This window comes from Schistocerca cancellata, chromosome 8 (genome assembly GCF_023864275.1).
Source record: "Schistocerca cancellata isolate TAMUIC-IGC-003103 chromosome 8, iqSchCanc2.1, whole genome shotgun sequence".
In the NCBI taxonomy this organism is placed as follows: Eukaryota; Metazoa; Arthropoda; class Insecta; order Orthoptera; family Acrididae; genus Schistocerca; species Schistocerca cancellata.
In genome coordinates, this window is record NC_064633.1 from 251,348,867 (window position 1) to 251,361,251 (window position 12,385).

At 45.9% G+C, this 12,385-nt stretch overlaps 1 protein-coding gene across 1 annotated transcript in view; it reads left to right on the top strand.

Moving 5' to 3' along the window:
• LOC126095496 (furin-like protease 2) overlaps positions 1 to 12,385 on the top strand; it is a 707,292-nt gene that overhangs the window by 610,888 nt on the left and 84,019 nt on the right. The window contains exon 17 of the mRNA XM_049910285.1: positions 9,921 to 10,201. Within this exon, the coding sequence (XP_049766242.1) occupies positions 9,921 to 10,201 (281 nt within the window). The remainder of the gene's footprint in view (positions 1 to 9,920; positions 10,202 to 12,385) is intronic.

Consider the following 12,385-nt stretch of genomic DNA (forward strand, 5'->3'; position numbering starts at 1 on the left):
CCTCATTCACGCAGTTAGTGAAAGAGAGATGGATGTGGTGTTCCAAACATACACATATAGCATGTGTCCTCAAATAAAGTTCTAAAAATTCCCCAAATAGTCCTCAATGTCTAATACGTCACTTTTTGTACCAGTACAACTAAAATATCAAGTATAAATCCCGTTCCGCAATAACACAGAACAAATATTTTTATACGGAAACTACGTCTTGTGGATGGAGTACATTGTTTGGAGGCTAAGCAACCCTTGACCAATGGAATACTTGCAGAACCCAAACACTTCGGAACGAAGTGAGTCATGTTCTCAACTGCCCTCTCAGGTATGAAGCAATTGATCTTATTTTGACACATCTTATCGTCTTTTGAAGGAACTCTGAAGTTGGTAACAAGGAAAATTTGGTCACTGGAAACGTGCAAATACGTAGTAAGAACAAATATCTGTCATGAGTTATTATTTCTCCAAAAATTTGAGTTTTGAGGAGACGATCATTTGAGCAGTATTCTGAATACTTCAGTATTTCAGCTTCTGTCATGAACAGACTTACTGCAGAAATAATAAATTTATGTTATAATCTTTCAATGCCTTCAAACGATACGGCTCTGAACAGTGTAGTAACTACTAGCCTTATCAACAATAATTGAGACTAATTCTTCCATGAACAATGCTTGAAATCTTGTGGCGCAATAAGGTTTTTCGGTTTTGCGAGAGTAACACCCTATTGTTCTGTACCAAAACCGTGAACGCTGGGTTTCAGCTTCGTCATCTACCACTCAAATGTTTGCAAAATCTTGCCTTACCTCACGCCATCTTCATTATCAGTGCCAGTCGTACTACAGAAAGGCTAGCTACTCAGATGTAGGACGTTGTCAGTCTAGAAGGACAGTGTCTGTTTCAGACGTCGAAAGAGAAAACTATGTCTCCCTGCCACGTTCTGTGAGAATATGTTGTTAGCACTGGAGGCATGACTATGGTGCACGGATATATACATCGCTAGCAGTTACAGGGCTAAAGACAATGGTAACAGAGATTGATCAAATTGTGAAGGTGTTACTGTTGATGACCTTGTACAAGGGGTGAAAAGAAACACGGAAACACCTGGAGAAATGCATGTTTAAAGAGAAATGCAGACTCTAGAAAACACTGCGAAGCTGTATTCGATCACGAACCGTACCCGTGCGATACCCTCAACAATCCTCAACAGCCAGGAAATGTCAGTCGTGTTCAGAACAGTGTTAATCGTAGGTGTTATTGCGTTATGTCTGAGCTCAGTGTAAGGAGCACCGGCAAATTGTTAGTGCTCGTAAAGCGTGCACATGCATATCCAAAGTAGCCCAGGCGTTTGGTGTTCCAAGAGGCACCGTATCAAAAATTATGCCGCACACAGCGAAAGTGGAAAAAATATCATCTGCTAAGTTACTATGTGGATGAAAATGTGTGTTGAGAGATCGTGACTGACGAAGAGGACAGTGACGACTAATAAAAAGACGACATTTGCGAAAGTTAGTGCAGAGCTGAATGTCCTACTCGCGAACCTGTCAGTACCAAAGCTACATGGGGGGAGCTCCGTAATCTGTGACTGCCCGGGCGAGCTGGAATTTTAAAAAGTTCACAACAGTGATACAGATACCAATAGCAGTAAAACGTGGTGCGGAAGCCGTATAACCTAAATTATGGTGTAATGGAAGAAAGTAATTTTGTCGGACTAGTGTTACTTTATACTGTATCCATCCTCCGGTAGAGTTTACATCCAAGCACTGAAGCATAAAGTTTGTTCCCCAGTAGCGATGCTGTGTTCCAAGGAGACAGGTCCCCGTTCACACAGCTCGCATTGACGTTTACTGCTTTTGTAAACATGAAGATGAGTTGTATAATCATCCGTGGCCACAACAGCCAATGGATTTAAATATTATTGAGCCTTTGTGATCCACTTTGGTGAGAATGGTGGCTGATCGCTATTCACATCTATCATAGTTACTTAAACTTGTCATTATTTTGCATGAGGAGTGGTACAAGATTCCTGGTAAACCGTACAGGGCCTGTTTTTGTTCATTTCAAGACCACTGGAAGCCGTTTTGAATACCAATGGTTTTCCTACACCATTTTAGTCGTGGTAATTTTAGGAACGGCGAAACTAAAATCATCCGGTCATAACTGTGGCTTCTTTTGTTGCCCTTGGTACTATGACAGATGAAATGAAGGGGTGAGAATGATGTAGCCCAAAGCCACACTTTTCTCAAAATACGTTTTTTGTGTTGGTTCAAATTCTACTCAAGAGAAGAAGCTACTGCGTAAATATTTTAACTTTCCCTCGCTAGATGGTAGAGCAGTTCAGACTTGTTCTCAGTCTGTGAGGAAGCAGTCTTTATCGCATCTGAAACAACCCAAAGCTACAGTACAATGGCGCTTCCAAACAAGAGGCTACTTCCATGCATAAGCGAAAAAGAAGATTCATATACAGAAATGGCTAGCTCTGAAAACGAATTTTCCCTCTGATGAATTTTCATCTGAAAATGAGATGGTAATCTGAAATACTTACTTTAAAAAAAATTTAAAACGTTGAGGCTTAGGCCTATATCACAGTGAAATATTGTTGTGTAATTATAAATGTTATATACTCGCTAATTAAAATATGTACATGCGAATCATGAACAAAGTTCTAGGGCACTGATGACCACAGATGTTAAGTCCCATAGTGCTTAGAGCCATTTGAATCACTTTTTTTGTTTGTTTTTTGTTTTTGTTGTTGTTTATAAAAGTACAGGGTGACAATTACTGAGCTCTGTGAAAGAAAAGAAAATTAGTTACAAAGAACGGCATGCACACACTTTATTCAACATGTAAACGTCACTACAGATATTCGGTTTTAGGTTACGACAAGTTCGATATGCCTGTCATCAATGGCGATGATGTGGCGCAGACGAATAGCGAAATTCTGCTTGACCCCCTGAAGTATCGGAATGTCAGTGCTGTCGATGACCTCCTGAATAACTGTTTTGAGCTCATCAGTGGTTTTGGGGGCTATTTCTGTACACCTTGTCTTCAATATAGCTGCACAAAGAGGAGTCGCATAACTTCAGATCCGGAGAATATGGTGGCTAGTCGAGGACCGTGCCAGTGGCCTCTGGGCTCCCCAGAGTCAGAATGCGGTCCCGAAATGCTCCTCCAGAACATCACTCTCTTGCTACGATAGGGTCGAGCTCTGTCTTGCATGAACCACATCTTGTCGAAATCAGGGTCACTTTGGATAACGGGGATGAAATCTGTGGCGTCACCGCCAGACACCACACTTGTTAGGTGGTAGCCTTTAAATCGGCCGCGGTCCGTTAGTATACGTCGGACCCGCGTGTCGCCACTGTCAGTGATTGCAGACCGAGCGCCGCCATACGACAGGTCTAGAGACACTTCCTAGCACTCGCCCCAGTTGTACAGCCGACTTAGCGAGCAATGGTTCACTGACAAATTACGCTCTCATTTACGAGACGATAGTTAGCATAGCCTTCAGCTACGTCATTGGCTACGACCTAGCAAGGCGCCATTTATCCTTTGCTATGTATCTTGTGAAGCATGTACCATCAGACCGATGTACACCAATTATGGATTGAAGTTAAGTATTCCAGCAGCAACGTACCTTATTGGCTATATTAATTACATTGCCTGTTCCAGACCTCACGCCAGCCAGCGTGAGCTTAATGCGTGCCTTTCGGCATCCTCGCATAGTGACTTGGCTGTCTTGCCAAGTCACAACAAAATCATCTTCTAAAACCTTCACGTAACGTTCAGTAGTCACCGTCCCATCACGAAATATCACACCGATCATTCAGTGACGACACAGTCACCTGTTGAGGGTGAAGAGACTTTTCGATCGCGAAACGCGGATTATCAGTCCCCTACATGCGCCAATTTTGCTTATTGACGAAACGATCCAAATGAAAGTGGGGTTGGTCGCTAAACCAAACCATGCAGCTCAGACTAATTCCCATCATGAATCGCGGCCAACGTTGCTGTTTTAACGTCCTAAAGCATACCGTACAGCAGTTATGACGATTTTATTTCATGTAATTCTACAATGGTTCAAATGGCTCTGAGCACTATGGGACTTAACATCTGTGGACATCAGTCCCCTAGAACTTAGAACTACTTAAAGCTAACTAACCTAAGGACATCACACACATCCATGCCCGAGGAAGGATTCGAACCTGCGACCGTAGCGGTCACGCGGTTCCAGACTGAAGCGCCAGAACCGCACGGCCACACCGGCCGGCTCAATAATCAATTTTTATGTTTATGTCTGAAACTTGAGTAATTCTTTATTCCTACTAGATGATGTTAACTGCTTCAACGGAGGTTACGAACTGGACAGAGTGTTTCCATACTTGGCTCTATATTGACCTTCGTGTGAGGGCGCTGTGAGCTGAGAGGTAGAGCGTGCCTTCCTCAGCCTCTCCATCGTAATTTCGGTTTGCAGCGATACAGCGGTAATGTGTATGACATCGACGTGCATTGCCGACTTTGGTGTGGCATCACGACCTCTGGATATGTTTTCGGTGATTCCATATTTTGTCCGCTCTTGAGTTAGGACTGACTTTAGTAGAAGTCTAATGGGAAGAAATACAAGTGTGAGTCAAATGAAAACCTTGAATTTGTAATAACAAATTGAAAGTCCTGTAAGTTGGTAAGCGTGATACAAACAGCGTGCAGAATGGCCTGTAGGTGGCAGCATAGTGCAGATGCACACACACCGTCGTAGTATCAGTATAAAGATGGCCGCCCCACTTGCGACTTGCACCAAGGAAGAACAGCGTTCTGTTATTCGGTTTTTCCTTAGTGAAGGTGTGAAACCTATTGAAATTCGTGGACGAATGAAGGTTCATTACGGTGATGTGTGTTTGTCACATCAGCAAGTCTACGGATGGAGTAGGAAGTTCACAAATGGTGAGACTTCAGTGGAAGATGCTCCTCGTCCAGGTCAGGCACAACGAGTTGTGACTCCACAGAACATTGCAGCAGTTGAAGCTACAGTGAAGGAGAACCGCCAAGTGACAGTGAATGACATTGCAGCATGTTTACAGATTAGTCATGGGTCAGCACACCACATTGTGCATGATGTGCTCCAGTTCCACAAAGTGTCTGCAAGGTGGGTGCCACGGCAGCTGACTCCTGAAATGAGAGGAGGACGTGCCGATGCTTGTGGAGAACTTCTTCGACTCTTTGAATGAGAAGGTGATGGCTTCCTTACAAGAATCGTTACTGGGGACGAAACCTGGGTTCACTTCCACCAACAGGAAACGAAGAGGGCAAACAAGGAATGGCGCCATTCTTCATTGCCAAAACCAAACAAGTTTCGAACAGAACCATCAGCAGGGAAGGTTATGCTGACTTTGGGGACGGAAAAGGCTTCATTTGGAGCATTACTTGCCTAGAGGACCACTGTCACCAGTGCATCATACACGGCTCTCCCAAAAAAATCATCCTCGGCCTGCAATCAAATGAAAGCGACGTGGATTGCTGTCAGCAGGTGTCCTTTTGCAACATGACAATGCAAGGCCCCACACAGCCTGTACAACAGTTGCAACAATCACAGACATGCATTTTGAGTGTCTTCCTCATCCAAAATACTCACCAGACCTTGCCCCAAGTGATTTCCATATATTGCACCACTTAAAGACTCATTGGGAGGAGAGGAGTTCCGTTATGATGAAGAGGTACGCCACACGGTGCACGATTGGTCGCGCGGACTACCAAAAGAATTTATTTCTAAAGGAATTTATGCACTTAGTAAGCGCTGGAGGACTTGCATTGATCGTGGAGGGGATTATGTTGAAAAATGATACAGCTTTGTACCACAATAAATAATACTTAAAAAAATATTTACCTCGTAACTAGTAGCTTATGGCCGCACTGTCAGTTCCTGAGCGTTTATTTTGCATTACTTGCTTATTATACAGGGTGAAAAGTATTTAAACCGACAAACTCTGGGAGGTTGTAGGGGACTTCAAAACAAATATTTTTCCCATATGCCATTTTTTCCTATGAGGAGTATTTAAGCCGGTAGATGAAGATTTCTCTGGCGGCAAATTAATTGAACCAACAAACACTTTTCTAATTTTTTTTTATGACCAAGAGACAACATGTTAACACAACCCAATCTCAATTACGGTAGATTTTCAAAACTGCCACCATTGACAAGTAAACAAAGGGTACACCGTCGGATCATGTTGTCTGGCACAAGCAAAAACCCCAGGAGTATCCTGAATTGCTCCTGCTGCTGCTACTATGCGGGCAACCAGATCCTCTTCTGATGCAACAGGAGTTCCGTAAACAAGGTTGCACATCTCTCGCCACACAAAAAAAGTCCAGAGGGCACATATCTGTGGATCGAGCAGGCCATGGTACAGGACCACCACTGCCAATCCACGTTTCTGGGAACCGTCGGTCGAGGAATCGACGCACATGACGACTGAAATGTGCCGGCGCCCCGTCATGTTGGAACCACATGCGTTGTCTTGTAGGGAGAGTGACGTCTTCCAGCAATTGTGGCAACGCTCTGGCGAGAAAATTGTAACATTGCCTGCTATTTAGTGGCCTAGGTAGCAGATACGACCCAGTTAAACAGCCCCCAACAACACCGACCCACACATTAACGAAGAACCGCACTTGATGAGGGCTAGTAACTGTGGCATGTCGGTTATCCTCCGAAAACATGCGAATTGTGCATGTTGAAGATTCCATCAGGCCCGAGCGTTGCTTCATTGGTAAAAAACACAGAGGATGGAAATGTCGGATGCATTTCACACTGTTCCAGGTACCACTGCGAAAGCTGTGCTCTGGGTGGATAAGCAACTTGTTCCAGGTTGTGGACACGCTGTAAGAGAAATGGCCGGCCGGAGTGGCCGTGCGGTTCTAGGCGCTACAGTCTGGAACCGAGCGATCGCTACGGTCGCAGGTTCGAATCCTGTCTAGGGCATGGATGTGTGTGATGTCCTTAGGTTAGTTAGGTTTAATTAGTTCTGAGTTCTAGGCGACTAATGACCTCAGAAGTTAAGTCGCATAGTGCTCCGAGCCATTTGAACCATTTTTGTAAGAAAAATGGACGCTACAATTGCTCTCGGAGGACTGTTCTTACATTCGTCTGATTCGTCCCCATGTTACGTATAATTGCACGAGTGCTAATTGAAGGATCCCGCTCCACATGCTGCAAGACAGCATCCTCAAATTGCAGCGTTCTTACCGTGCGACGGCGTCCCTGTCCAGGTAATCTCCAAAATGACCCGGTATCTTGCATACGTTACAGCAGCAAACGTCGTATGATGCGGGATACGACAATTAGGATATTGTTGTTGATAAGCCCGCTGTGAAACTCGTCCGTTGTGGTGCGCTACGTAGTACGCACCAACCATATCAGTGTACTCACTCCAGGTGTATCGCTTCATTATTAAACAGAGACAATGGACTACTACACTGGTGGACAGCACTTGCCTACAAGTGAACATCGTAATACGACCTCTAACAACTTTAGTGCATAATAAGGCTTCCCCCAGTTTAAATAATCCTCATAGGAAAAAATTAGATTAAGGAAAAATATTTGTTGTGATGTCCCCTACAACCTCCCACAGTATGTGCCAAGCAAGATCGTAAGAGATAGAAAAGAGCCACCGTGGTACAACAACCGAGTTAGAAAACTGCTGCGGAAGCAAAGGGAACTTCACAGCAAATATAAACATAGCCAAAGCCTTGCAGACAAACAAAAATTAAGCGAAGCGAAATGTAGTGTGAGGGGGGGCTATGCGAGAGGCGTTCAATTAATTCTAAAGTAAAGTGCTATGTACTGACTAGGCAGAAAATCCTAGGAAATTTTGGTGCCGGTCAGTGTTGGCCGTGCGGTCTCGGCGCTTCAGTCTGGAACCGCGTGACCGCTCCGGTCGCAGGTTCGAATCCTTCCTCGGGCATGGATGTGTGTGATGTCCTTAGGTTAGTTAGGTTTAAGTAGTTCTAAGTTCTAGGGTACTTATGACCTAAGATGTTAATTCCCATAGTGCTCAGAGCCATCTGAACCATTTTGAAATTTTGGTCTTATGTCAAAGCAGTAGGTGGATCAAAACAAAATGTCCAGATACTCTGTGACAAAAGTGGTACTGAAACAGAGGATGACAGACTAAAGCCCGAAATACTAAATGTCTTTTTCCAAAGCTGTTTCACAGAGGAAGACTGCACTGTAGTTCCTTCTCTAGATTTTCGCACACATGACAAAATGGTAGATATCGAAATAGACGACAGAGGGATAGAGAAACAATTAAACTCGCTCAAAAGAGGAAAGGCTGCTGGATCTGATGGGATACCAGTTCGATTTTACACAGAATACGCGAAGGAACTGGCCCCCTCCCCCCTCTTCCTTGCAGCGGTGTACCGTAGGTCTCTCGAAGAGCGTAGCGTTCCAAAGGATTGGAAAAGGGCACAGGTCATCCCCGTTTTCAAGAAGGGACGTCGAACAACTGTGCAGAACTGTAGACCTATGTCTCTAACGTCGATCAGTTGTAGAATTTTGGATCACGTATTATGTTCGAGTATAATGACTTTCCTGGAGACTAGAAATCTACTCTGTAGGAATCAGCATGGGTTTGGAAGAAGACGATCGTGTGAAATCCAACTCGCGCTATTCGTCCACGAGACTCAGAGGGCCATAGACACGGGTTCACAGGTAGATGCCGTGTTTCTTGACTACCGCAAGGCGTTCGATACAGTACCCCACAGTCGTTTAATGAACAAAGTAAGAGCATATGGACTATCAGACCAATTGTGTGACTGGATTGAAGAGTTCTTAGAAAACAGAACGCAGCATGTCATTCTCAATGGAAAGAAGTCTTCCGAAGTAAGAGTGATTTAAAGTTTGCCGCAGGGGAGTGTCGTACGACCGTTGCTATTCACAATATAGGTAAATGACCTTGTGGATGACATCTGAAGTTCACTGAGGCTTTATGCGGATGATGCTGTGGTATTTCGAGAGGTTGTAACAATGGAAAATTGTACTGAAATGCAGGAGGATCTGCAGCGAATTGACGCTTGGTACAGGGAATGGCAATTGAATATCAATATAGACAAGTGCAATGTGCTGCGAATACATAGAAAGAAAGATCCCTTACCATTTAGCTACAAAATAGCAGGTCAGCAACTGGAAGCAGTTAATTCCATAAATTATCTGGGAGTACGCATCAGGAGTGATCATATCAAGTTGATCGTCGGTAAAGCAGATGCCAGACTGAGATTCATTGGAAGAATCCTAAGGAAATGCAATCCGAAAACAACGGAAGTAGGTTACAGTAGGCTTGTTCGCCCACTGCTTGAATACTGCTCAGCAGTGTGGGATCCGTATCAGATAGGGTTGATAGAAAAGATAGAGAAGATCCAACGGAGAGCAGCGCGCTTCGTTACAGGATCTTTTAGTAATCGCGAAAGCGTTACGGAGATCATAGATAAACTCCAGTGGAAGACTCTGCAGGAGAGACGTTCCGTAGCTCGGTACGGGCTTTTGTTAAAGTTCGAGAACATACCTTCACCGAAGAGTCAAGCAGTATATTGCTCCCTCCTACGTATATTTTGCGAAGAGACCATGAGGATAAAATCAGAGAGATTAGAGCCCATACAGAGGCATACCGACAATCCTTCTTTCCACGAACAATACGAGACTGGAATAGAAGGGAGAACCGATAGAGGTACTCAAGGTACCCTCCACCACACACCGTCAGGTGGCTTGCGGAGTATGGATGTAGATGTAGATGTAGTTTGTCGCTTTAAATACTTTTCACCCTGTATATTTCCCCTTGTTAGTAGGTGCTGCGCAGTGTCACGCACAGACAATAAATTCGTGACGGCCAGTAGGCAGGCTGTGCCCTTTGAGTGAGGCGAGTGCTGGTGGCGCAGGGGAGTACGACGCGGGCGGCGGCCGCTGCCGGCCGTGCCACTCGACGTGCGAGGCGTGCGACGGCGCCACCGAGTCGGCGTGCGTGCGCTGCGCGTCGCCGCTGCTGCTGCAGGGCCGGCGCTGCGCGTCCGCGTGCGACGCGGGCTGGTTCCCCGAGCCGCGCGCCGCCGCCTGCCTGCGCTGCCCGCACGTCTGCACGCGCTGCCAGTCGCCGCTCAACTGCACCGCCTGCGCGCCCGGCCTGCTGCTGCAGAGCGGCCAGTGCCGGCCCGTCTGCGCGCCCGGGTGAGTACCGCGCCTCTGCCTTATGCGATACAGGAAGGAGACCAGCTGGGAATGTAAGAACTCGACATTCCACTCTGCGCAGCCTCTGAAATGAATTAGTTAACACGTCGAGACAGCTCGAACAAGAGAGAAACTTTATTTTCTCTTTCGTGAGCCGTGGGAAACAAGCTTCCCACTACAATGAACTCGCCCCTAGTCCAGTGGGATTCACAGTTCCCACCTCTGTACGGTGCTACCAACTAGCGAACAGAATAGGGTACTGAAACCTCCTGGCAGATTAAAACTGTATGCCGGACCGAGACTCGAACTCGGGACCTTTGCCTTTCGCGGGAGTGTTCTCTACCATCTGAGCTACCCAAGCACTCCGCTGCACAGTGAAAATTTCATTCTAGAAACAACCTCCAGGCTGTGGCTAAGCTATGTCTCCGCAATACCCTTTCTTTCAGGAGTGCTAATTCTGCAAGGTAGGCAGGAGAGCTTCTGTAAAGTTTGGAAGGTAGGACACGAGGTACTGGCGGAAGTAAAGCTGTGAGGACGGGGAGTGAGACGTGCTTGGGTAGCTCAGATGGTAGAGCACTTGCCCGCGAAAGGCAAAGGTCCCGAGATCGAGTCTCGGTCCGGCACACAGTTTTAATCTGCCAGGAAGTTTCATATCAGCGCACACTCCGCTGCAGAGTTAAAATCTCATTCTAGAAACAACCCCCAGGCTGTGGCTACGCCATGTCTCCGCAATATCCTTTTTTTCAGGAGTGCTAATTCTGCAAGTTTCGCAGGAGAGCTTCTGTAAAGTTTTTAAGGTAGGAGACGAGGTACTGGCAGAAGTAAAGCTGTGTGGACGGGGCGTGAGTCGTGCTTGGGTAGCTCAGATGGTAGAGCACTTGCCCGCCAAAGGCAAAGGTCCCGAAATCGAGTCTCGGTCAGGCACACAATCTGCCAGGAAGTTTCATATCATCGTACACTCCGCTGTAGAGTGAAAATTTCAGTCAAGAAACAACCCGCAGGCTGTGGCTAAGCCATGTCTCCGCAATATCCTTTCTTTCAGGAGTGCTAGTCCTGCAACGTTCGCAGGAGAGCTTCTGTAAAGTTGGGAAGGTAGGAGATGAGGTACTGGCAGAAGTAAAGCTGTGAGGACGGGGCGCGAGTCGTGCTTGGGTAGCTGAGATGGTAGAGCACTTGCCCACGAAAGGCTAAGGTCCCGAGTTGGAATCTGGGTCCGGCACACAGTTTTAATCAGCCAGAAAGTTTCATATCAGCGCACATTCCGCTGTAGAGAAAAATTTCATTCTAGAAACAACCCCCAGGCTGTGGCTAAGCCATGTTTCCGCAATATCCTTTCTTTCTGGAGTGCTAGTTCTGCAAGGTAGCAGGAGAGCTTCTGTAAAGTTTGGAAGGTAGGAGACGAGTTGCCGGCCGCGGTGGTCTAGCGGTTCTGGCGCTGCAGTCCGGAACCGCGGGACTGCTACGTTCGCAGGTTCGAATCCTCCCTCGGGCATGGGTGTGTGTGATGTCCTTAGGTTAGTTAGGTTTAAATAGTTCTAAGTTCTAGGGGATTTATGACCTAAGATGTTGAGTCCCATAGTGCTCAGAGCCATTTGAACCATTTGAGACGAGTTACTGGCAGAAGTAAAGCTGTGAGGACGGGGCATGAGTCGTGCTTGGGTAGCTCAGATGGTAGAGCACTTTCCCACGATAGGCAAAGGTCCCGAGTTCGAATCTCGGTCCGGCACACAGTTTTAATCAGCCTGAAAGTTGCGTATCAGCACACACTCCGCTGTAGAGTAAAAATTTCATTCTGGTATAGGGTACTACTTCCAATCGGAAGTTCCCGCCGTTTTAGCTGTACCTTTGCGCAGAAACATTGTATAGCTGAGTGTTTCTCTGTAGAGGAGCCTTTCAGTGCTGTTTGCGTTACATTTTGTGATTTTTTTCCTCAAAGCTATAGTATAAGGTAAATACTTTTGATTTACGCAAATTTATGAAGAAAACGTAAAATTGGAACGACGAGAATTCCAGTTTGAAACAAAAGGACCCATTTCTGCAGTAAAATGGATGCATAACCGCCCAATCACTTTCCTGTCCTCAATTCATGACACATGAGAAACAGCCACAGTGAAAAGGAAAAACAAGGATGGTACTAGCACAGAGATTTCTTGTCCTGAAGTTGTGGCAGAATACAACAAAATA